This window comes from Haplochromis burtoni, unplaced genomic scaffold (assembly GCF_018398535.1).
Source record: "Haplochromis burtoni strain Fernald_Lab_line unplaced genomic scaffold, NCSU_Asbu1 Contig_8, whole genome shotgun sequence".
In the NCBI taxonomy this organism is placed as follows: Eukaryota; Metazoa; Chordata; class Actinopteri; order Cichliformes; family Cichlidae; genus Haplochromis; species Haplochromis burtoni.
In genome coordinates, this window is record NW_024582369.1 from 702,115 (window position 1) to 728,627 (window position 26,513).

The 26,513-nt window shown below is 39.7% G+C and overlaps 1 protein-coding gene across 10 annotated transcripts in view; it reads left to right on the forward strand.

Moving 5' to 3' along the window:
* Positions 1–26,513, forward strand: part of adgb (androglobin) — a 40,002-nt gene that overhangs the window by 10,236 nt on the left and 3,253 nt on the right. For 5 of the 10 annotated variants that reach the window (XM_014338549.2, XM_042225893.1, XM_014338561.2 and 2 more), the window contains 26 exons: positions 243–415; positions 4,161–4,237; positions 5,959–6,133; positions 6,556–6,649; positions 7,117–7,267; positions 9,645–9,687; positions 10,593–10,707; positions 10,815–10,878; positions 11,012–11,107; positions 11,513–11,624; positions 11,828–11,966; positions 13,689–13,803; positions 14,650–14,817; positions 15,742–15,871; positions 16,260–16,394; positions 18,243–18,336; positions 19,000–19,131; positions 19,293–19,446; positions 19,629–19,816; positions 19,921–20,087; positions 20,939–21,090; positions 22,441–22,552; positions 24,529–24,662; positions 25,404–25,559; positions 25,702–25,780; positions 25,867–25,969. In XM_014338549.2, the coding sequence (XP_014194035.1) occupies positions 243–415; positions 4,161–4,237; positions 5,959–6,133; positions 6,556–6,649; positions 7,117–7,267; positions 9,645–9,687; positions 10,593–10,707; positions 10,815–10,878; positions 11,012–11,107; positions 11,513–11,624; positions 11,828–11,966; positions 13,689–13,803; positions 14,650–14,817; positions 15,742–15,871; positions 16,260–16,394; positions 18,243–18,336; positions 19,000–19,131; positions 19,293–19,446; positions 19,629–19,816; positions 19,921–20,087; positions 20,939–21,090; positions 22,441–22,552; positions 24,529–24,662; positions 25,404–25,559; positions 25,702–25,780; positions 25,867–25,969 (3,258 nt within the window). Of the gene's footprint in view, positions 1–242; positions 416–4,160; positions 4,238–5,958; positions 6,134–6,555; positions 6,650–7,116; positions 7,268–9,644; positions 9,688–10,592; positions 10,708–10,814; positions 10,879–11,011; positions 11,108–11,512; positions 11,625–11,827; positions 11,967–13,688; positions 13,804–14,649; positions 14,818–15,741; positions 15,872–16,259; positions 16,395–18,242; positions 18,337–18,999; positions 19,132–19,292; positions 19,447–19,628; positions 19,817–19,920; positions 20,088–20,938; positions 21,091–21,206; positions 21,216–22,440; positions 22,553–24,528; positions 24,663–25,403; positions 25,560–25,701; positions 25,781–25,866; positions 25,970–26,513 lie in introns of all 10 variants that reach the window. The other 5 variants (XM_042225888.1, XM_005914612.3, XM_014338555.2 and 2 more) reach the window with 5 other exon arrangements.

Below are 26,513 nucleotides of genomic sequence, written 5' to 3' on the forward strand. Positions count from 1 at the left end.
AGTGTACCTCTGGTGCAAATTACTGACCTCTGTCATCATTTTAGGTGGGGGAACTTGCACAATCGGTGGCTGACTAAATACTTTTTTGCCCCACTGTATACTCTGGTGTCAAAACTCATCATCAAGGGTACTGGTGACATTGTGAAATGTTTTCTATTTGGGGCAGATAGTTAACAAGTGATTACAGTGAAACTAATATAACCTGCTGTAGCCTGATAATGTTGTCTTTATCTCTCTTTCAGGTCAGTGTACTTGAGAGAAATTTGGGATTTCTTACAACACTCCATTCCTACATTTAAACACCTGGATGACAGTTTGCCAGTGACGAAGCCTGAGCCCACAGATGCAGCTCAAGTGAAGGATTCCACCCTAAGTAGAAGAAAGAATCAGCTACTGGAGTCAGAGCAATGTAAAGGTAGATATTGTGCCTCAGTTAGACACAACAAGTAAGACACAAAGTCACAAAGAGGCAAATAATTATGCAATTATACATACTTGCAAACTTTTGTCTCAATTACACACTCTGCTTGCACATTTAATTGAGTGAGTAAGTCAATGCAGTCAGCCATTACTGTCATAATTTGTATGCACAGAATTGCTTTGCTGCTCAGTTAATTAATTTATCAGCAGAAGGTTTTAGAATCATTTCTGTGTCCTGTGTCTTTGTAACTGTGCTGTATTAATGGATTTATATGTCATGTCTACATTTCCTTTGCTGAATTAACAGCTATATGCAATATATATTTCCTTTCCCAAGGCACATCAGAAGCCAGTCTGTTTCTCACCACAATGACATAAAAAGGACAAAACTGAATTACGTGAAACTTGGTAGAGAGGTAGAGGAAGGTCTGCTTAATTTAAATACGGAGGTCCTGCTTAAAAGTTCACAAGTATAGAGTTAATGCTTATAGAGCTAAAGAAATCCAACTTGTAGCAATCACAGTTTTGGTCTAGGGATTTACTTTAGGACAGGACAGGCTTAAGACCTAAAGTCACTACTTTGCTGTACTTCAAAATGCCAAACTTTCTGAACTCCGTTGTCAGCCCTGGGGCCTCTTTCATGTTACATCAAGAATAACTTCCTGTCTTTTGTGAGGTCTGCCGCCCATATATTATGGAGTGCAGAGGGTTAATGTGTGTATGGTGGACCATGAATAAACCAGCAGAGGGAGCTTTAGAAGGGTAAATTATTTGGTGCTCCCGCAGGGCAGGAGAGCTTCCCCGGTCAACTGTGGGAAGATAAAAGTGAAACGTCCTCACAAATGTATTTGTTGCTTGGAGTTGTTTCAGGCCATAGCAGAAATACAATGCTTTTTAAGGCTGTACAGTTCATTTAAATGCTTTGCTCAAAATGGTAATTGCGTGGATAAATTAGCTAAGGTCTTGGTGTTGCATATTAAAGGTCAAGGGGCAAAACAGGTAATTATGAGGTAATTATGTGGAAGAAAAGCTTCCTCTTGTATTAAAACCTGCATATGTAATATTCAGAGTATTGAATTCAGAAATCCTTTTGTGATGTTTTGCTATTTTCAACTTCTATATAAATTAAAATCTATCTTTGTTTTGCTCTCACATTCACCCACCTGCTCTTTCTGACAGTAGACTGTTCCCTGTGCTCTGCTACAGTCTCACTTTTTTGGAATAACTCAAGTGTTGCATATTAACATAATGTAATGTCATGCATGTGAAGGTGGTATTACTTCACAAAACATTTTCTGCTTGAGGGAAATCTGCTGCATTGTCCTTTTCTACGTATGCAAACACTAAAAGACCCTACACGTTTCTTCTATTTCGCTGTTTTGGTGCTTACTGTGAAATTCCAGTGAAATGCAGAAATTAGTAGTCAATGTGACAACAACTTCTCTTTTCAATTTTTAATGTGTAGCCTTTATATTAGCCTGGCGGTGTTCCCATCACTCTTCACCATGGTCGGCCAAATTGATTTTCCATGTCTCCTGGCCCATGTGCTCTTATATGATATACTTTTAAGATGCACTAAAGGGGGAAGAACTCCCTAAAGAACCTAAATATAGCCTCATTGTTTATACCTGTGGAGGACAATAGTGTTTTTTAATGTAATCTTTCTAGTCTGGGAAAATAGGGGTAAATGTAATAAAGGATAGAGTGCAAATAGAAATACACAATGTATCGCCAACTGCTGCACCTCTAAGAAAAAACAAACATACAGCACGTGGAACACAAAAATTAGAAAATACACAGATATATAGGTCAACAATCTTCTTATAGTGTGAATGTGAGAGAGAGAGGGTGGGAGTATCTGTGTCTTTGTCTCAGATGTACTTGATAATGAAGGTGTAAAGCCGCAATAACGCCCCCAGGAGCCAGAGGCAGACTGGCTTGATACCAGGACAACCGTGCAATCCACAGCTCCCAAGAGTACCGTAGACTTAAGGTCACACTTCTCTGCGACATCCCCGGAGGAAGGCCACACGACCAAAGGGTGAGAGGACCAGAGGCAACGGGAAGTTGACCCTGCTAGAGGCGGGCCACCCTTGCACGAGTTGAGATCCAGGTCCCAAGGAGAAGGTCCAAGCCAGGAAGTCGGCCAACGACCACACCAGAACATCCAGCCATGCACCGTGGAACCAACAAACAGAGAAACCTCCAGTGGGGAGCGTTGACCATGTCCCACAGGGGCAAAGGCTCAGCGAGCTCCAGCCATGCACACACACACTCATACAGGCCGTTCACTCACTCACTCTCACCTAGCAGTAGGTTTAAAAAATAATTTTCCGATTCAAATCGATTTTAGCTTGAATAACGTGATATTGATTAATTAAATCCTGAATCGATTTTTAAATATAAATATATTTTGCCAGAAACGCCAGAATCTCAGGTTAAAGCTCACAAAACTATTTGAGAGCAGGTAAACACATTCGGCACAAAGATGTAAACACGGATCGTGCACCCAACAGCACATAAAGAGACACGCCATCGGGTGGTGAAAGCTGACATCTCAGAGATTCTGATGCCGACAGGTTTCGTCACTCTCTGACCAAAATTCACTTCACCAGCAGCAAAAGAAGATCAAAGCTACACTTCACATTTAATAAACATTGTCATTAATTCCCTCTTGCTTTTGCTGTTTAAACACACGATAAAATCACACTTCCTGCACAGCTCTCTCTCTCTCTCATTGTACTTCAAGAATAGTTTGCCATCTCAAATCTCTGTTTTCTTCATTATTCACTTGCTTATTAAACATCAGTCTAGTGTTGTGTACAGTGCTATCGGCCTGTTGTTTTTTTTTCTTTTTCCAACAAGAAAGCCTAATTTTGACTGTTTGATACCAAAGAAATTTTAACTTTGTAAAATCATGGCAAATTGCAAAACGCTTGGCTGTGTCTCTAATAAAACCTCTGTATCTTCGCTCTGCTTCACTTCAGCAGCATCAGGTAATGTTCATATGTTGATTCATGGTTTTCTTCTGTTTTTGATGCACTGCAGAATATTTTTAAGGGGGTTATCTGCTATAAAAAGCCAGACCAGGGAAATTTCCTTCATGTTTTTCTGTGTTTTATCCTCAGTTACTTTGACACAAAGGCATCTGCTGTGATGCTCACACCTGTGATGAAGTCTCACAAGTGTCAGCTTTGTTTTTATACATAGATATAAAAATATGGATATGCACTGATAAATGATCAGAATTATAATATTTCTAACAGTCTGAATCAAAATTGAATCGAATGGGGACCTTGTGAATCGGAATCGAATCGATTATAGAAATCAGTGACGATAACCAGCCCTACACTCACCGACCCACTAATGACACATAGAAAGACATAAAGACACATGTACACATATTGACCCCCTCCCCTTAGAGGTGTTGGCGAGCAGGTGCTGCCGCGAACCAGCAGCAAACTGGGACAAAGCCAAAGCGTACCACAAACTGCCTGTAGGACCCCCATTCCAGGCAGGAGGTGTGAAACAGGTTGTAGGAAGCTATTTTGTGTATGGTATTTTTTGTCAGCTCTGCTTTCTCTTTTGTTGGATTTAATTTAATTGTTGTGTGGCGCTTTCACTATATTGATGTTACTATTTAGAATCAATCACATTTAGTCTAAAATTAGTTGTATATTAACACTTATGACAATGCAGTTTAACTGTACCTGTTATTGTTCATTGCGTGTGTTTCTCAGCAGACCCTGACATAGTGGTTTGTGCTGCTTGCTACCCTTTTCAACTACATAACGGTTCCTTTGGGTTTCGCCAAATGGTATGTCTTTTTAATATTCCTCCTAAAATGTTGACCACGTATATATGTTGACTCATAATGTGCAATTTTTAGTCTTCAGACTTTTGGAACTATGAAATTTCGATTTCACTTGCTAGAGATTGTAGTTAGATATTTAGTGCAAATTTGCGAGGATACAAATTCACATTCTGATGTAACTGTAACATGCACATTGTGACAGGTTTAAAGTATATATACACAAATTTTATGTAATGATTTCATATACTGTACTGTGTCTTGAGTCAAGACTCATTTCTTTATATTTATTTAACTGTAATTTTCTAAAGGCTCCTGAGCAATAGTTCTGCAGGCTCTCCAAAGGTTTTTTGTATGTTAACCCACTTAACATGTAACTATGACTCATTCAAGCATTAATAAAATCACCTAATTCCCAGAATGAACCAGTGTTGTATCCACACAACTTACCATTTGAAACTGGTTCTTTGCTATCTTTAGGCACTTTGTTACAAGTGGTCTGTTACAAAAACACATAATTTGTTCCCATTTCCTGAGCTTAATCTTTGAAAAATGTGAATGATAACAGAGTTTGACAGGCATAAAACAAATAAATAAAAAAATTTGACATATTTCAGCATAATTAGCAGTTTATCCTTAAAAAATCTGGGGCCTGAAAAATATTTATAGCAAATGAACAGTATCTGAAAGTCTTGTGCTTAAGTAATATCCAGCAAAGATCTGGCACAGGACCTAAGAGACACACTAGACCCTTTACTTGAGCCATCTACTGTTCGTTGAAAGCTCATCAGAAATGGTCTCGGTGGAAAGCTGGCTGTCAAGAAGCCATTCTCTAGAAAGGGAAACAGCACAAAGGGCTGAGGTATGCCAAATTACACAAGAACTGGACTGAAATTCAGTAGCAACAGGTCTGATGGAAAATTTCCAAGTTTTACATTTTTGATTTAAAATGCCATCAGTATGTATGGTGGGGTTCATGACAGTGAGTGTCTACAGTTATCTGTAAAACATACTGACACACTGGAGTCTCTGTCATGGTTTGGGCCAGTTGTGTCGGAGATCTTTTCAAAATTGATGGTAAATGGACTGGTGCTTATATAGCTCATTGGCAGGGGTTCCAATTGTCAACAGGACAGTAATCACAAGCACACTGCCACTGCAGTAATTATACCTGGGTGGAAAAACACACAATGAAACTCAGTCAGGGATTGGCCTCCCCAGAGCCTGTACCTCCACATTATTGAAGCAGTGTGGGATCATCTTGACAGAGAAAGGAGCAAAACACATGCAAAGAAGAGCTTTAAACGTCCTTCAAGAAGCCTGGAGAACTATTCCTGAAAATAAATTTTTCCCAAGAGAGTTCAGGCTATGATGTTTAAAAAAGTGATCATACCAAATATTGACTTTAAAGCTCATTAGAATTGTGCAATTGCTGTTTTTGCCTTACATACTGTATTTTCATGTATTTTGGCAGATGTGTCTGAACTTATTGCCTGAATGATTCTGTCCTCCATGCTAATATGTCGCTATGTTTTTAAACTAACACCTTAGATAATCACACAATATTGTTAAAATGCAGTGGGTGTTAAAGATTAAAAAAATGTTTACTATATACACCCCTAAACCTGATTGGAGAACAGTTTCTAATTATCTGCCAGAGTATTTCTTAAATATTCATGGTTGACTCCTGCATGCATGATTTCTGTGTATGTGTGTCGGTTATGCAGGCTAATTCCTCTGAATTTCTACGTCGTTATGGCCTCTCCTTGCTACACAGCCATGCTGTCCTGTTGACTCGTACCCGCGCATGCCCGCTAGAGTCACCACCCAAACCTCCACCTGTGCCCCGTTGGAAACTCATCCGTCAGCCCAAGGAGATCTTGGTCACTGCTGAACCAAAGAGTAAGTTAGAGGAAGATTGAAACAGGAAATGAAAGATGTTAAAATTAAGTTTGGAAAAAAGGCGGTGAAGGAGAATCAGGAGGAGTATGCAGGGGAGGATATCAAACAAATAGAAAAGCACAAATTATGCGATAGCGTGTAGGTGAATGTCATAAATAAATATGACTCCAACGAAAAGTGAGTGTTAATGCAGGAGATTTAGAACCTGCACTAGAGAGGGCATGCAGCACCGCATGCTGAAATGAAAATAGGAGTAGGGCAGCTACATTATTTCAGTTTTGAAAATAGCTGCTGGCTCAGGCATATCTGACATCAGCTGATCTCTGAGTGAAAAACAGAAAATGAAGTAAAAAGAGTCAGAGTGTGAAAAATCGGTGCTGGCATGATATGTAAAGGTTTTTTTTCTCTCCCTTTTTTTGTAGAGATCCCTTTGTCAAAACCAGAGCAGTTCATTGAGGTTGCCAGCCCTTTTCTCTCCTACCGTACCAGGAGCAGCGGGGGCTCAGTTCCAGAGCCGTGCGTACACTGAAACTGATAAATTTATAAATAACATTTTCTTCTCTCCTTTCTGATGTCTTTCAGTAGTCTATAGGTAACCTGAGCCTGACCTCTTTATAGAAAAAGGAAAGCATGATAACAGCTTCCATATGGAGGTCAACAAAGTACATCACCATTATCATAATACACCATTATCACCTGTTTTTTTTACGATCTTACTTAACCACCATCTCGACTCTCTGTTATGAATGCATTCGTAGTAATTGAGAAATGTGAACTATGGGAATTTTGCTTTTGTGTTTTACAACCCACAGTGGAGTAAAGATTAGAGATTTGCTCCTTTTGCTACCGTAATACTATATATTTTTGTATCAACAAAGAAAAATGGCAGATTATAGAATGCAATGAGATCTGTGCATGGTATGATTATGATATGTTACATTTGCACACAACTTGGTGCTTGAATACGTGTCTTTATGTGTCAGAGAGACCAAGCAAAACACTCCCAGGAAGTGTTCCCACAGATCCCCTCTGGTCTCCATTACTGAGGAAGAGGAGACTGAATGTCAAGAAGGCCTTGAGCTTGACGCGGCTGAATGCACCACTAACTCACCAAACTGCACTGACAAAATGGAGGTATATAGCATTATGGTCCACGAGGGCGAAATATTTTCAGATTTCACAAATATTTGCAAACAAAGCATCGTTGTAGAACCGCTGTTATCCCTCAAATAGAATTTAAGCATCTGTGACCTGTTGGAATGCCAAAAAAGGAATGAATGAAGACATTATTTTATTTCTGCAAAAAGATTTGTTGCCCTTTGTCATGTCTTCATTTCATTGCTTTCCTGTTGCCTCACTCGTCTCTCTGCCCTGCATGTATGCGGTCAAAGGCTATTCAGAGTAGTTCTGTGTGTCAGTGACAACACGGCTGCCATCCCCCAGTCTCAAAGTCACTTCTGTTGTCTCCCAGCCAGGCCACTACTGACCAGGGGCACATCTGCACTAAAGAGAGAACCAGCTAGAAAAGGGAAATAACAGGGGGTGGGGATTCATTGTAGCAGACACATGCAGACAAAGAGAAGAGGGCAGAAACAAAGATAACAAAGACTAAAAAAAAAAGGGTGGACAACTGTATTGTTCAATTTAAAAAAATTTAGGGGAACTAAAAAAATAAGAAAATATAAACAGAGTCACATTTGCACTGAAATAGATGAAAGCGGGGCAAGAAACTGGGAAGCGGGGAAGAGAGAATCTCTGGTGTGTGGTGGTGGTGAGCTGAATGCGTGGGTTTCATGCAGGGAGAGGTCATGTACTGTGCTGATGAAAAAAGCAGCGCAATTAGATGATGAGCCATCAGTGTCTGCGTCTCCTGGGGGCTTCATTATTACACTTCACTCCTAGCATAGGGGAAAAAATAGAGTTCATATTAATCGCCCTCTTGTGTAACTGTGACCAGTTATAGAGCGGTTAGGTTAGGGCAGTGTGGACATGCTAATTTGATGTGTCGTTTGATGTGTGTGCAGGCGTGTGTGTGTGTGTGTGTGTGTGTCACATGGGCCACATTTATCTAAAGTGTGTGTTCCTGCTCTTGACAAGCACATGGCAGGGTCACGTGTTGACAGACTATAAATGACATGAGAGGGGTTTTTTTCTTTTGTTTTTTTTTTTGATCCAGCTCTATATTTCTATGAGAGAAGAAGGTGCCTTCACATGATGAGCGTAATACCCTAAATGCCCCACTCTCTCAACCGAAGTGTGGGTTAGAGCATTATGTTTCAACTTCTAATATGAGTATGGTAGTCATTAAACAACCAAGCACCTGCATAGTTTCAGTTTGCATCACTAATTACAGTTTATCTCAGGGGGAGAATGTTAAATTAGTTAAGAGTACATTGGAAATGCTTTAATTTGTCTGTGCAAAAATAAAACGGTGGGGTGGCTTTTGATAATGCCATCTTTCTCCCATAATGACTGTGATTTCTTTTGTGGAAAATTGCTGAAAAGCCAAAAGCAGCAGCTAAACTCCTAGGAGCCCTGTGTGTAAATTGTGTCTGTCTCAATATCTCCTTAGTCTACACAGGTAAAACAAGCAGCGCACCAAAGTGCCGTGCTGTCAGTGAACAGGACCTACCACAGACTGGAGCTCGAAAGCTTAAAGTTTTATGCACACAAGACACGTTGACATACGCGCTGACATTTTTGCAGCAGGAAAGTGTTGCTATACAGTGATGAAGAGGAGGTCAAGTGTGCCTCCCAATCACAATGCCTCTTTCCGTCTGTCTGGGTCTCTGGGTACTTATTCAAATATGCGGTGACTCACATACAGAGACACACACACTCACTCTGACTCATCAGAGAGTCTTGGCAGGGGTTGCTTTGAAGTTACACAACACGAAGATATATAATTCTTCTTCGGAGCTGAGTAAACTGTTGGACGTTCACCAGAATTTTCCCAGAGGGGAGCATTGTTTGAAATACATTTAAAAAAAAAAAAAATTTTAAGGAGGTGGGGAGGCTGGAGGAAAGTTGGAGCCAGCTGATATTGGTGTACTAATTCTTGCACTTCTCTTTGATAGCTCTAATGCTCTTTTAAAGACCGCAGCATCTTCCTTCTTGCTCACACCAAACATAATGCTACTTGAAGCATATGATAATAACTCATTAGCTATGTTTCTTTATTGTGCTGGCCAGATGAGCATGAAATCAGGACTGTTTAGTAAATCCCCTCTCAGAGAAGCAACACACTAAACAACATTATAACTCCTCATCTGTCACTGACAGTCGGGGTAAATTAGAGCTGGTATTCCCTGTTGGTGTTTTTAGCAGGGGGAGGGGCAGACCCTGTCACATTAAACCGTGTCTCAGTGTTGGGTGAGAATGGCCCAACACCACAGCTGGCATGGAATCACTAGAGGGTGGAGGCGTATCTCTGCCAGTGCTACTCTGTCAGCAACACACAGTTCATGCCTCTCTCACTTTCTCTTTTTTCACTCTCTCGTTGTCCCTTTAGGTTACTGCAGAGGACAAGAAGAACAGTGATGACATCTCCAATGGTAAAAGCTGTTCCTTTGCAACACCAGGCCCCTAATACGAGCTGTCTTTGAATCCCAACATAAGATGGTTTTACCCGAGGTCAAATATTAGACTGCCACAAATAACAAATGCCCCTTATTTTCAGTTTTTTCTGGGTTTTTTATGCAGTTGACATATGTTATGGAGGTCTTCATTACTGTTTGACTCGAACGGCATCCGTGCATCATAGTCCCAATTAATGTAATTAGACGTATTTTTATCTCTTGCCTCCAATCCAACCATCGTCCTCTCCGTGCTTGTAGCGGTTGGTCGAGACGTTTTGAAAAAGATAGGACTGAAATTATGCTTTGTGACAACCGGCCAATTCCCTGCCTCCTCTCTGCCCCCGTTTAGTTGCTTAGTAACACCTGCAGTTTGAGTTAACGGACCACCATTGCTCAACAGCAGAGACGGTGGCCCTCGCCACCTCAGCTTTCTGATCAGACTCTCGCTTTAAGTAGAGCTCGGGGGCAGACTGTTTGTATGTGTATGGGTGTGCATGTGTGTGTTTTTTGGGGATGTGTGCATATGTCTATGAGATGCATTGAGATAGTGGGAGTCGGTGAGTGGGAGTGAGGATGTGCATGTGCGCTTACACTGTGCCATTATGTGGGAGTTTGGCCAATTCGGCTCGGTGTGTTTAAGATAATGATTTGAGTCTAGGATAACTTGCTATGAGTCACAAAAGGAAAAGCGTTTAGTTACTGAATTTTGACAAAGAGGATATCAAGAATTTTACCCAGTGGCTCCACTTTCAGCTAGGTGTCTATATTCTACATGCATACTACGTTATACCAAATGACTAACACAAGAAAATGCATGTATATAAATGTATTATTACTCAGGAACGGTGTCACCTTATGTTCAATTTAAACTTTATTTGCAGATAGGCCCCAAACTGAAATCAAAGAGCCTGTAACTAAGGAATCCTACTATGCGACTAACAAGCCGGTCCTACAGAAGACCTGGGTTGACCTGGAGGACTTTGATAAATGCTTTCAGTGAGACACATATACATACATGCAGAAATAGGTTCTGATTAATATCATAATCGCTCATACTAAAAAATAATATAAAATAAGTGGGGTTATTTGTATTCTAATTTCAGGACTCTCTTGGTGTTTCATAAACCACAGACTTACCAGCATCATATTCAGAAATCACATTTTAAGGTACAGACTGTGCAAGTTCTATCTACGGGACTAAACTTTGGTTTTATTTTCCCATGTAACTGAATGTGCTTTGACATACAATTAGTAATTGTACGGGACATATTGTGATTAACTAAGCTGGTTTTATCTGCAGAATACTGTCCTCTCCAAAACAACAGTAGCCGTCAAATGCAGTGGATCATCCACACAGACACTTAGCTCCGGATCCCTTGCTGTAGCAAGCCCCGAAGTAAGCATGTAAACAACAGCAACACTCCAATATGCATACTAAGAATTGTCTCGACTTGTTATTCTGAAATTCATACTTTCTGACCCTTTTGGTCTCTGTCAGTCTTCCCCTCTCTTTGTCTCCTGCTTTGCCTTTCTCAGCAGCTGCTTTTTCTGACATTACTTAATTCTTTGTCTCTGTATCTCTCATTTAGGTGCCAACTATGAAGCCTCCATCTGTTTTTTGTTTTTACTTCTGTTTATTTGAATCCCCCACTGCAACCATGCTCCCTTCTCTTCTCTGAATTTTCCTTCAACTGCTCCTCCACTAAGCCACCGTTCTATTAGTTTATCTTCCATGTCTCCCGACGGCTTTCTGCTCTTTCTCTCTTCCACTTGTCCTTCTCCGTGTTTGTGTTTCTTCCAGCAGTGTCCAGAGGTGAGAGGCACTTATTACCTGTGTGTGGACAGCCTGCAACCTTCCCAGATCCTCATCAGCTTCTCTTCTCTTCTTCTCTGGGGACATGCAGCTGAGGAGAGTAAGGGCTTATCAGTGCACAGACACAGACACACATACATGGAAACACAAACACTAACTTTCCTCGCAGGTACAAACCGTGCATCAAAGACATATTTAATCTACATTTTGGGTTATTTTTATTTTTATTTTGTGAAACCACTGTAATTTTGTTCCCTGCAGAGTGCCACCAGTGCATTTATTTTTTTTACTCCACTTTCACAGAACAGGAAATGTCAGCAGCACGTAGGTCTGCAGTTCTCATCGCCGTGCCACACTCTTGGACAAGTCTGCAGTCTCAGCTGCCAGTTCTCTCCATCAAGACCACCTCCACAAAGGCAGCTGTGTTAAACTTGCCCTCGGGGTAGGACAGCACTGATTTATATTAAGAACTGTAGAGTATTTTGATCAAAATGATAGTCTTAGATTAAATTTGCAGCAATGCCTTTGTAGTATCATCGTACTGTACTTATTATGCTCCATTGTTTCTTTTGCCTAGGATTTTGGTGATGCTATGATTTCCTAATAACACATTACACTCAACACACAATACTAAGTAAAAGCATTACAATTGTATCCATTCTAATCTCATCCTTATGTAGCTTTAAACCTTATCTTCTGACTTCATTGTCAAGTTATGTATTGAAACAAAAAATCAGCTGTTTTAGCATTTCTTAACACTTCAATTCTCCTCCTTCACATTTACTCTCATAATCCTAAATTACCCTAAGCGGTATGTAATTGTCATCACGGGAACTTGTTCTAATAATGGTGAATTTTTCCTTTTTTGTACAGCACCTGTGAGATCTTTTGACAAAGAAAAGAAAATGTTCATGTTTCACACTTGTTGGGATTTATACAGCTGAGCAAAGATCTGTTCTGCATAGCTGTAGAGTATCATGCAGAGGGTACCCTGCAGAGGATATCTTGCCTACCTCAGATGCTCTGAAAAGCAGTAAAAAGCATCTGTCCTAGTCTCTATTATTGGGTGTGACTTGGCCTAGAAGCAGAGGGCCTAGTTTCTGGGGTCAGGTGCAGGTATGGAGGAGTGCAATTACCACTGAGCCATAATCACACACATAGCACTCAACTAACCATGCCCATAAACCTCATAGTATTAGCTCTCCAAGACATAATATCTGATCTTGCTTCTGGGCAGCAATCATTTTAAAGCTCTCTTTGTATGCCCATTTTCATATGTTAAACTTTATGGTCTCGCCATTCACATGATGATCTGTGCTAATCTGTTAATGTTAAAGAGGTTTTTTTCCATTATAATCTTGTTTTTAAGTCTCTTTTGTCTCAGTTTCTGTTTTAGTTTCTTCTCACTGTCTTCTCTCCCATACGCCTTATCTTCTTTTGTCTCGCTCGCATTTATTTCCCTTTTGAATGTTTCCACAGTACTAGCCCAGCTCTGCCTCAGTGCTCATCCATCTAGTTAGGGCTGTAATGGCTAAATTATGTAAAGCTAATGGGGCCAAGAAAGTGGAGCTCCACTCTCTCATGCCTGACCAGGCCTTGTGAACTCAGTTTGGTATTTGGTGGAGAGGACATTAGGCTACTGCACATCTGACTGTCTGACCTAGTCAGTATTATTTGACAGGAACATAGCTCCTCTAATGCAAAAAAAAGAAAAGGGATTTCTCTTTGATTTTGTAGCTTCTGTTAACAACTGCATGAATTACAGGACCCATGTTTTTGCACCAGACCATCACATTGTAACTAGTTAATCAGTGCTATTCACGTTCTCTGTCAGTAGCTTTAATTGTTAAATACAGCAAAATGTAAATAAAAACAAAATGCAGAAGCACATTTTTTTTGAAATGTGGTTGTAGGACAAAAATAGTTGGTGATTCTACATAAATAGTTTGATTTTCTTTTGATTTCTTTATCCTAGATAGTTTTATAGTTGAATCTAAGAAGGAAACGTCACTCTGTGGTTGAACTAATGGCAACACGTCAGGCCCGGTGTGGACAGACTGAAGGTCACAAGCCAAATAGGCTGGAAACCACAGGTTTTAGGAAAGTGCAATGAATGAGTGATTGCTTTCAGAATGCAATTTTTTTTTTGTGCTCTTCCCATCAGGCGGCATGTGCTGTGCATCCACATAAATGCAGCATTGGGTTACCATGTCCACCTCTGCAGCAAGACACCATTTATCTTTGGAGAAGAAGAAACCATCATGCCACACCTTACAAAGGTGCCTTTATTTATGACGATGATGGTAATTCCATTGTAGTAAATGGGTGGCTTTCTGAGCGGTGGCGCTCCTTTCAGAATATTATCCTGCAGCCGTATTCTGCCACATGCTGCTACTAAATAGATGCACATTCACATTTCTGATATAAGATTTGACATGTAAATGGCTTTCTTTCTTTCTTTCTTTCTTTCTTTTTTATCTCCAGGAAAATTTTCACAAAAATAGAAGTGATCGCTTTGATGATACAGTATATGTAAATAGAAAGGGTCAAAGGGGTGCATACTGACTAAGAAATATAAGGGGTGGTTAAACACATGGAGAAACTAGCCCTCATGGTGTTCAATTTAAGCACATCTGTCATGATATTTTGTGGTGAAATCACTGGAACAGAATAAAATAAAGGGAAACTAAAGAGAATATGTGCTTTTTATCCTACCTCATGACATTTTTTTTTTTTTTTAAAAGCAGAGCTTTTTGGAACATAGTGACAAAGAGGATAACATTGCCCTTGTTGCAATCTCCTCACTGTGGCATTTTGAAACTGGGCTTACTCCAGCTTCAATTTAAAAAATCACATCATGTTAGTGACTCTGCTCTCACACATTTTCTCTTACCTTTGTATAGCTGAATGTATATTTTTCATCTTTCTTTTGTCGATTGTGTAGCCTTAGCCCATCACTGTTTGTGTGCATATAGCAAATGTTCTATAAGCAATTCTGATTTGATCACCATGGAAGTGCACCAGATTGTAGCATGATACACTGTCCTTGTTTACTTTCTGTCTGTGTAAACTCCCAACACTAAATAAAACTGAGATGCCTCCCAACTGTTCTTCTCTTTTAATAGGAAAGTGCCCATTTCACTGAGCAGGCCTCTTCCATCTTTAGGGCCCTGTCCAGATTGGTGGCTTCTTTTAGTGATAAGCAGCAGCAGCCAGCACTAAGAAAGGGTCTTGAAGAAACTCACTGTCCCAGAAACATCAGCACCACCCAGGAAAAATGGGAGCACTGCAAGGTAGTTTGCTCATAGGTACACACAGATTCTATGTAGAGTGCATAGCTCAGCATCCTTTATACCTTTGGCAAGTCATTGACAGTTGACAGCTGCTAAATCTATATGTTGAAAAATTCGTTTTACAGTTGTTAGGCCATGTCTTTAATTTAGATTAGATAAATTACATTGATTTATGACTTTGAATGACCAGAAACTTAATTTATTATTGAACAAATATGTTTGGCTGTTATAGAAAATTAGTGTTGCTTAATTGACATTGATTTACAATAGCTCTGAGGAATAATCATTTCTGACTGGTCAGAATTTCTGAATTGCCTCAATGGAGTCCATATTTATGCGACTGTGGTGTCTTTTACTTGGAACCGAATGCATTTTTCACAAGCCTTACAAAGATACCAATGGAAGAAAAGGTTTTCATTTAAAGAATTTAGGTAGTGGTAATGACTGATGTGGGGCCTAACAACCCTCCTACACATGTAAGGCTATTGGTCATAGGAGCTATGGATTCACATAGTTACAATTTTGCAAAATGTGCAACCACAGCAAAATGACCGTACATCCTCTTTAATTTGGTCATTGCTGCTGTCTTTCCTCCTTGGCCTTGTGTTACACACACCCAAATGGTCACATTTGCTGATGATCAATTAATTAAGTCTATTTGATTAGCAGGTCTTGGCTGCTACCTACCCTCCTAATTCAAATGGAAGCAGTAAAGGTGTACTTGGTTTTTCACACACTCCTATATTTTAAATAAATGACACATTGTAATATGCCATATATTGGTGTTCATCTCAGGTTGTATTTAGGTGATTTTAAGACCTGCTCAGGCTTGCTTGCTTGTTATGTCCTGATATGTAAAACCTTAGAATTGACAGAAGGTGTGTTTTCTTTTTACCATGACTGCATGTGTTCTGGTGTTTGTAGGTGTTTAACTTGGCAGTTTACCACATGCTGCGTGAGGCTCTGGGGAGGAAGCTGAAAGCAGACGAGCAGTTTGCTGTACAAGCTCTCACTGCTGACCCTTCACTGTTCCCTGAAGAATACCCCCCTATATGTAGGTGCCACTTATTTGTTTGGAGATATTGTATGCTATCATGTTATATACATAACATTAGAAGCTCATAGATGTAATTGTAAAAGACCACTTCTGTCAGTTGTGCTAAGCTTATAAAAGTCTGTATACCTAAATATATATACTAAATATATATACATATATATATATATATTTATATATGTGTACTAAACTCAGTAGCTTTAAACACTGTAGGGCACTGACTCATCCTAAGTAATTGTTCACATTAGAAATATCATAAGATTGCAACTACACATTAAATCAAAAGAATATTAATAAATGTGTCTTTGTTTACATGCAGTGTCGCTCTTTTCATTAATTCATATTCACCCACAATTTGCTGTTTTATGCCCTCATTCTGCTTGTTAAGTAAATGCAGATTTGGAGCCCCCAGAAATGTGGAGAGACAGGGAGCCAACAGATAGAGAGGTCAAGGCAGTGACCGTTCTGCAGGCTGGATTCAGAGGGCACTTGGTGCGCGAGATCCTTGATGCCTCAAAACCTGGTAAACAACTGAATGTACACGCGCACACACAGAGAATATAATATTTCAAGGAAAGTGGTGTGATTCAAAGCTCATCTTTCAAATCAATAATAAAAAATACTGGCTTTTGAGTAGACAGCGCCAGTGAATACTTTATTTTCTGTGCTCTGTGAAGGAGAAGAGAGACACAGCAACTACAGCAATTTAAGTAAACAGAAAATGTGCAAAAAGACCCACAAAAACACAGGATGGCCTGTTTTTCATTCCTAGATTGTCATTTATTATCCAAAAAACCCCTCACACACAAAACACCTGTTAGTTCTGCATTCACTGTATAATTTAGCCTGCTGGCGTACATCGAGCTCCTGAGCAGCAACGCAAATATGTATTGATGAGACTGCCACTCTTACTAATAAATCCTGACCGATGGAGGCTAACCACATCGGGGATACACAGACGAGAGGAAACATGCGCATCATATACATGTGCAAACAGCGTTCCTGCATCACTGACTGATGTTCATTAGTGATATCAACAGAAAGATAGGGAAGAGAAGACGGGGAAGCAGTGAACACTTTCTAGGAAAAACGAGAGATTACATAGAGACAGTGTTGTGCAGCTATTCCAGTCTGGCTTTGGAATAATATACTGTTTTAGTATCAGTGTTGCTTTTGAACAGTTTTCTGGTAAATTAGAAATTTCCCTCAGTTTTAGTGAAAATATTTGGATGTGTTTTTAGAGATAATGTAACAGTAATCGTCTTAATGTGAAGGTCCATCACTGTTTGTTGATTCCCAAGGAATCGCTGAAGGCGATGTACTGCACAGCCATCCTCTGTTTATTGCTGTGCCTTCTCCAGGCAACAACACATGACACTGTGACCCCTCTGAGTAACTTGTACATATGGGGGTATGGACAGTTTCATTAGTGTGGGGTTTGCCTAAAGCAGCACTGTAATACACCAGAAATGAGAGAGTGCCTAATTTCCCATGGCTTGAAAATGTAGCTTGAGCATCTCAGACATCTAAAATACCCACATCATTAGAGTCAGTCTGCCAGCATCTCGAAATTATTATGCTGGTGGTCGTGTGACATTAGTATGAGCACATGTACATGCACACACTGAACAGCTTGACTTTTTTACGAAATTGGCCTAACATAGTTAAGTTCTTTCAAATCAAAGCACAAAGTGCAGCCTTTAGAGTTCCACTCAGAGTGATACTGACTGTCTAACAGCACTTTAAAAAACCATTCACTCAAAACATGCCACAATGTCCACATTGCCCAGGATAGTACTTGTTAATGACATGGTCCCCTTCAAGCACCTCAGTAGTTCCCTGGTATTTATGCGCACTGCTTTTGCTTTATTTTCTTCCACTCTATTAGCTCCATTTGTAAATCTCATTTGCCAGTCTTACATTATGCTGGTCAGTTTGAAGTGCCACTTAGAAAAGAGAGCTGAGGGCAAGGATGTGTGGCGGGAAAAACTGGGGATACCTTTTGCCACATGTGAACATGTGAAAAAAAAATACAGCATTAAACAATCTCTTCTGAGCATTTCTGTGCACACGCACACATTTACTGATACATGCATACTTGCAAGTATGCAGGATTTCTTGTCAAAAATTGCGTTCTGTCAGAGGGCTTACCTCTCAGGTGAGATGAGTGTGAAAATTAAGTGTCAAGGTGAGAATAATCTTCTCCTATCAGCCTATCGCTGGATGAAGTAAAAATGCACTTTGCAATATCTGCTTCCCACTCTGAACTAGGTCAACTTCAATGATTTTTTCATGCGTTTGACAGCAACATGGGTTTTTCTTTCATCTTTAATGGAGGCTACTTTTCTGTGCGTGTGCTCATGTCGTTCAGGAACGAAGGAGAACCTCAATGCGTCCAAGATCCTTTCATCCGTGTGGTCGACAATTGAATGTGATGCACACAAACATGCAGCTTTCTTGCTGAGGTAAATGAACAACTGAGGTCTATCAAAGTGTATGACCAGAGGTGACTAAGTAATAAAAATGTACTGACTGTGTGCGCTTACATGGTGAGTCTAGCAATCGTAGTGGGTTTTTTTGTCAACACAAATATTTGAAAGTATATGAAAGCGCTGCAAATGCGTTCCAGTGCCAATGCTGTGTATATTGCATGGCATGCGTTTAGCCTCTCTGTTGCACTGCATGTCCAGAATCTGCTCCCTCTCCTGGTTGTGGCAGCCTGTGGGGGACATGCAGGGAGCATTTTCCACATTGTGTTCCATCTTTTCCCAGTGGTACCATCTGCTGTTTATACTCTCCCCGTTCCAATCAGCTACCAGCGTCTGCCGAATGACCTGCTGCCTGGGGATGCATGTGTGTGTGCATGAGCAATAAAAGCTCGGTCAATGTGTGTACGGCGGATGAAGAGGTGGTTTTCTTAACTGACATAAATAATCACTCAAGTCAAAGATCACACTGAAAAGCAAAGTGCATCTTGGTTCTTTCTTATGAAAGAGGCATAGATTGTTTTCTGGGACTTTGTAATGAATACTTAAATTAACTACTTAAATTAAAACTGTATTCATGACATCGTTTTTGCTTAAGCTGAAATTTCTAAATGTGCTCTGAACTTTCTGTTTCTTGCACAGGCATATCATCAACAATTCTAAGAGGAAAGCGGACCTCTACCCATGTCTACGAGATGAATCGACTAAAATCGCCTTTGCTGATTACACTGTCTCTCTTCCAGACACAGCCAACTCATGGGTCTTGGTCTTTAGGTCAGAGAACATTGTAAACTCAGTGAAAGAGAATTCCTAGGCTGTCTTGGAAAACCCTGGTGGAAATGCATGATGTCCTCTTATAACCTTGCTACCTAGCCGTGCTAGATATATTATATATATTGATATATTATCGGCTTGATCTTTTTACTGGTTCACAGAGAGATTTTCCTGGTTTCTGAGGAGATGCTGGTGATACCAAAGGTCTACTCTCCAATCCCTAATTGTCTCCTGCACGTCATAAATAATGACACAGGAGAGGAGGTAAACACGGTCTTCAACAGAGTAGCACCCCATGTCTATCAACCCAATAAGGTGTGTGGATATAACATGAATTTTTTGCGTGGTGCTTTTTTGAACTTTTTTAGTATTATATATAGAAAAATCCTTTTAAAACTCTTTATTATAGTATTTGGTATTGATATTTTCTTTCCAATATACCTCCCTTCTAAAATAAAATTATAATTTTATGATGAACTTTCTATCCCCTGGCCCAGCTTGGTTATACCTTTGTAGCGGAAGCTATCACACCTGAATTACCCCCTTCTGGTGCAAAGTGGAGGATGTGCTTGATCGGCTCAAAGGAACCACTTCCAAAGCTGTCCCGCGACACCCCAGTTAGTGAATTCTCAGTAGAGGAATTACGGGAGTATTACATTCCAAATAACAAAAATCTCATTTGTTGGTAAGAGAATTATATGGCATACAGTGTTGTTTTTTAATGTTAATAAAATGGAAAAAGCAGGGATGCTCTGAGAATTTAATGCTATAATGTGAAATGTTTTATAGTTACAGAGTACATGTAACAACAGACACTGTAGCAACCGTTCAGCTTCAGACTTCCCACCCAGATGTATTGATACGTCTATCCATTCTGGACCATGAGAAACAAGTAGCTGGCAAAACCGGGAAGGGCCATGTGGTGATTCCTGTTTTTTTCTTCCTGGTGAACAAAGGTGAGGTGTCATTAGGTGCAGTAACCAAAGCTTGTGATGATCTGTGTTTCATAATTTAACACTCGACATATGAAACCAATTTAACTGTCTCACAGTTTTACTGTTTCTTTCAGTAAATTTTTGTGACCGTAGTTGTTCAGTAGTTCTTGAAATTCCACCTTGCAGTTTTAATTGGTGAGAGCTACTGCAGTCTGCCAACAGCAAACCTGAATCTTTATTCTGCTTACAGTAACATTTGTAGTGTAGTGTAAGACAATCACACACAAGACACGTCAAATTTATGAGGAAGGTGGTATGCTACTAATGTTAAAATGGATTCAGCAGTCAACACTGCTAATATTAGGGTTTGGGGGGTTTTAAACATATGCTGCACTTAAAAAAAATAAGGATTATCTTTCCTCCTACTCTTTTATTTCGTTTTTCTTTTCATCTTCTAGCTGTCCAACAACCCACAGCTGGCCAGCAATTTCTACAAAATCCTTCTTAAAAGAGTTCCATGTTCCTCCCGACCTTTTGAGTATGATTTTCGTTTTGCAGAAAACATTTTAAATGTGGCACTTTTTGTTCTCTCATATGCTGAGAGAAAGCTCTGCTGCTGTATGCTCATTTTAAAACCAAATTGTACACAAAACCGCCCTTGAACCACTTCGGAAAGCACGAGCAAGCGTTCTTAATGTGCTGGAACTCTACCTGTTATTCAGAGTTAATTTTAAATGTTAAAATAATAGGAGAAGAGCTTTAGAATTTTTCACTTATTTGGACCAGATGCTAGAGTGTTTATAAAATGTTTCCTAGTATATTTATTATTCTTGTCTTTTATCAGCGTTAATAGATTTCTCTTTCTGTTACAGACACCGAAGAAAATAAACAGGAGCAGTCTCCTTCGGAGAACACTCTCCAGCAAAATGAAGGGGAAGACAGCGCAGTTAAAAAATCTATCTCCTCATCTGACCAGTACCAGCCTCCCACAGAGACTATGGTATCACTGACAACTGTCTGCGTGGTATCTGCTATTGCTCAAACACTTAACTATTCTCACTTTCATGGGCATCTCACTTTCCCTCTCTGTCTCTCTCACCCACGTGCTTGCTGCCTGTTGATATCATTTTTTTCTGCCAGATTACGCCTGTAAGCACACACACACACACACACACACACACGCAAATTTAGTCTCACCCACACTCACATTCTCAGAGACACAATTTGACAAGAAGAGGAGAGTAGCAGAAACTGGAGGGGTGTTGTTTTTTTTACTGTCTGACTTATCAGTGCTTGTCAGTGAGCCATGATTTGTGCATGATTTATGACTCACTGTAATGTCTGAAGACCCCCCATCTAACACACCTGTTGTCTTAGTTTAAGGGTTGCAAAAGCATATGTTATGCTCTGTAGGTGTGTATCATCACATATTCACATGCACAGGCATACAGTGGAAAAATGAAAAATAGTTATTGTCATTCATTATTATTATTATTATTCATTCTTTTCTGTGGTGATTTTTTTACAGTGATGCATCTGGTGAATAATAATCGCTTTTCCTCAGCAAATACTCACAAATACACACAGCAAATTTTTACAAATACACACAGTTAATGCCGCAGTTAAAGCAGTGAATTAAGACTACAAAAACATATATTTTTACAGACCTGTTAAGACGTTCGCTTCGGATACGCCATGTGTGTTTTTAAATCTTTTTTTGGGAACACAGTGAGTCAGTAGCACTAAGACAGATAATGTCGGATGACACTGATAGCAGCTATTGATTAGAGCTTAGAGCAGATAAAGACTTAAAGCAGAGGGTGAGTGAATAGGGTGGCGTTGTTTGCCACAGGGACTCACAACACACACAATGATGCATCGTAATGGTGGAATAATTGTAAAGACTTGTGTAGGGTGAGTTGGGGGGGGACTCAAAGATATATGTAAGCGAATGGGAAAAAAATTTAATATATGCCACTTTTATTTTTTGTAGTGCTTTTTCTGTTTCTTTATACGCTTGATTTACTTCTTGGAATTTTGTCTGAATTCTGTCCTTTCTGTTCAGTGTGATGTACGTGGGTGTTACGTGAGATAACCTTGGCTAACCAGCCCTCTGCCTTCACTTAGTTTTTGTGGTGAACATGCACTTTAATTGTTTACCACAGCAGCAAAGTGGGTTCTAGGTCTTTTTTGTCTCCCTGTGTCATGAACACTGATGCAGATGTTTATAGTATATTGTCAGGTTGTGTTGGCTTTAGTTCATAGTTTTGATTCCTGCATAAATCATGTCGTATATGCCTTTTTTTGTATGTGTGTAATGCGTTATATTGTACTCTAATGCAGGTGTTTTACATTGTTCATCCATGTTTCACAGGTTCACAAGTACGTGGTGCAGGCAGAGGTGCTTTATAAGACTTGGAATCTGAGTGAATCCCAGTTGGCTTTTGCTTGTTCAGTCAAAGACTTGGAGAACAATGAGACAAGAGGTACATACTCAAGGCATTTACTATTACCACATCAGTTTCCAAGGGGGCAGCCAGGAAAGAAACCCTGTTTGCATCTTTTTCCTGGAAAACATACACATATGATTGGATTGTTCACTATAGTGCCATGAATCTTCTCACAGATAGGACTGTAATGGGCCATAAAGCAGTTCATTTTTATTATTCTATCAAAACTTTGTCAGCATTTAAGCACTTGGTTCTGAATGGATTTTCTACTAAGCCCTTAATGTTTGTTTTCGCACAGTTTATTTTGTGTTCAGTCTGAAATGTGAGTGATACTCAGTAGGCAGTGTCAGGGGCCAAGGCAGGCACAGTTTATTCTTTGCTTCCACTTGCCATGGGCCTGTAATCACAACTGTAATGAAAGCCAAATGAATGCAGCTGCTTTTGCAGATCACAGAGTGTGATTTCTTGTGCCCAGTGGTCGCTGGCTGTGGCAGTAATCCCGTCCTCTGCCACCAGCTCTTGGTTCTCTGCTTTTAATCATGCTATACAAATTGGATCAATTGAAAAATCACGTCTTTGAAATTGGTTGAAGCTTCTTAAAAAAAATAAAAAATTGAAGGGGATAAAATAATCGCAGCATCTGTCGATGCTGATTTGAACGGGTTGCTGCATGGGGAGAGCGTGCATGAATGCCTGGAGAGGAAAGCAAGCTTGCTATCACCGAATTTCTGTTGTGTTTTCACCAGAGCTGATGCCAAGGTTCCCCGTACTTAACCATTCAGTTATTCCATTTGCATGATATGAAATCTACAGGTGACATGTGTGTTTGGGTGTGTGTGCGTGTCAGTGTGTAAAATGAACACTGTCATTTGAGACTGCCATAAATAGACAGTGTTTTTCTGTCTTTTTAAATGTTGTTTTTCCTGCATGTTAAGATTTTTTTTGCCAGTTTATGCTCACATTAGCCCACATATCTATCTATATGCCAGTGTCCATACAAAACCGTCTATGTTTTCCCTAAGCTTATGAAAATGGGTCAGTGGGATGTCAAATGAAGCAGGCTCTTGCCCCCTGGTGTCCTGGGAAATATCTCAGCAGGAAAGTGAATTAATTTCATCCAGTTTAACTCCGTCTCAGTGGTGAGCCTCTGCCCTTGATCATGCTTCCTGCATGCTACATGGATACGCATGCACTACATGGCACGCCAAGCCTCGAAACCTCTTTAACAAGCTGTTTAACAATCTGTAGTTAACACAAAAACTGCACTGCTTATGTTTTTGAATGCATGCACATTTTCACATATTTGCCTAAAGTCCTACTGTTGGAGGAGTCAGCCTCAGTTCTTTGCACCGTTACCATGAGAACACACAACAGTCTTTTCTTACAATTTCTTCAAGCATGTCCAACTTAAATCAGTTTTCAGGATCCTTTTGGGATAAATTCCAACAGCACAGATTGATATTTACATCCAGTTTTAGCATTGATTTTTTATTTTTTTTTATGTCTTGAGATAGGAGTAATTCATTGAGTATTCACCAAAGCTCTTCAGGCAGAATGGCAGGGTGTCAGCTAAATGATGGATTATTACGCCTTTATATCAGGGAAGTGAGACTCATAGTTAATACTTCATCTAAGCTGGGGATTGAATCTGACTCAGTTTTTAAAGTGCAACAGTGCCATCTAGCATACGTTCAGCCGCACAGCACCTTCTCTGTTTGTGTGGCAGTCCCCATCTTTAATTGTTTAAGTAGAATGTGAATATCCGATACTGTTGAATGTCTATAGACATGGCATGCATTCAAAACTGAAGCATTTTAACATTTCACATTAGAATTTTTTTTTAAAAAAATCTAAAATTTTAGCATTTCCCAATAAGGACATTAAATAACTTAAATCTAGATCTAATGTAAAGTGAACACCGTAGTTAAAGTATTTATGAAGCTAAATGCACAGCAGATTTTCTGAAGACAACAGAAAATGTTAATGTTCTTAATCTCTGCTTCATAATGCAGTAAATAAGCTTGAGGATGTAAAGCGTTCATCTACCACTAGCACACCAAATCGTGACGGCCTCAAGTCTGATGCAACCAAAACCCAGCGCAAAACCAAAGGAGACAAGGGGAAGCCAGCTGTCGCTAATGAAACGGTAATGTATTACAACAGTATGGTACAGGAAAGACAAAACACCGCAACTCTGCAAGTCTGTCAACTGCACATAAGGAGTAGAAATATAACAGCGCTTATAGAAAGGTATATGCATGCATTCACATGTATATACCCATGTTTATGCAGTCACCCACTCAGATTGAAGGCCATGTTTACCTAAGTGTATTTTTCACAGTGACTTTTAAGTTAAGAGAAGGTGCTAAGATATGTCACAGAGGTCTTGTTGTAGCTTGAGGAGTACAGGATGGAGGCATTTGTTTTGACAGTGTAGTTCACGTCTCTCCAAAGATGTTCATCCAGCTATGAAATGCTAGGCAATGCATATCAGGGTGAACCAAATCTCTGGCCTGCCTGTATACAGGATGTCTGAAACACATTCACCATGCATGATAACATAATCTGCATGGTGAGTGTGAATAATAGTCTCAGATAAGAACTTGGTTCGTCAGTCAGAACCACTCAATAAACCTATGATCCACATAATAGCAGCATTTTGATCAAAGCTGTGCCACACATTAAAGTCACACATTAAGCACGGTGACATTTAAACGTTTTTCTAATACTGACCTCCTTCGTTTTTCATTTAAAATTTGATGGTAAGTGCAACTTTAATAGAGAAAAGACACTAAGCGATCTCCAAATAAACTAAAAGTTATCTGTTGTGTAAAACAAAGGCAAAAAAACTAAGTTCTTTGCACTCTGTGTGCAAATGTCTGTGCAGAGCCTTGACCTAACTAAACCAAACTGGATGCTACGTGTTGTCACGGACAACAGCAAAGCAAAAGGCATCGACGTTAAGAGAGACACAGAAAGAATAGACCAGATTAAAACCATTAAAAAAGCATGGGAAATGGCCGAGCCGGGACGCTCTGCCAAGGTAACCCTTTTAATTTAATATATTCTGTCTTCTTTTAGAATATATAATGTACTCTAATTTATTTATTTTTATGTATTTATTTAAGTGGGCTACACTGAAACATACGCTTCAGACAGAATGATTTACTATGTCTTGCTTTTAGGCTTTTCAGTCTCGTCTCCATTTTCTTAAACAAGTGCAGCAAAAAGAGTGTGGTGATGCTGCTACAGAGGAAAACAATGGTATGAATCTTTAAAAATGGAAACATATTTATGTGAACTCATATGGTTTATGGTAATGTGAGCTTGTCCTATTGGTACTTCTATAGATGCTTCAAGACCTGGTCAAGACATCTCTCAGAGTGCATCCAATCAGAAGTTGACTGACACCCCCTGCTCCTTTCCTCACATGGACTACAGTCACTTTACCAGGTTCTCCATTGCTATACTTTTCCGTCTCTGTCCCTTTTCACTCTTTCACTATCTATTTGATTGTTCAGCTTGTCCCAGCATGCAAGCTTAGACGATATAGATGGGAAATGACACACAGCCAACAAAGAAAGTTACATCATCTCATTGTATTTTAAAACAGATGCTTGCATTTTCCTCCCCCTGTTGAGGTCCTGTGGCTAATATGCAGGATGCAGTCTAGTTACCTAATGTAGATTTGTGGACGTGAATTAAGAGCTGGAAGGTTGGTGAATATGTCGGTGTTCTTGTTCTCAGGAACAGATTGGTTCATACAATATCTGCAGAACATTGTTAGTAATTTCCTGTCTTTATGACCTTTGCTCTCATTGGTCCAGTGTGAACAGCAGTGTTACATTGTATACTTAACAGGGCCTGAAAGGGCAATGCAAGGACTTCAAGCTACAGCAGTGTGTGTAATGTATGGAGATAAGGTGGATGCTATTTAGTACGGCTACTGGCATAATGTTTTTTAAGCTGTACCTTTCATTTTTAAGAATGTAATGAA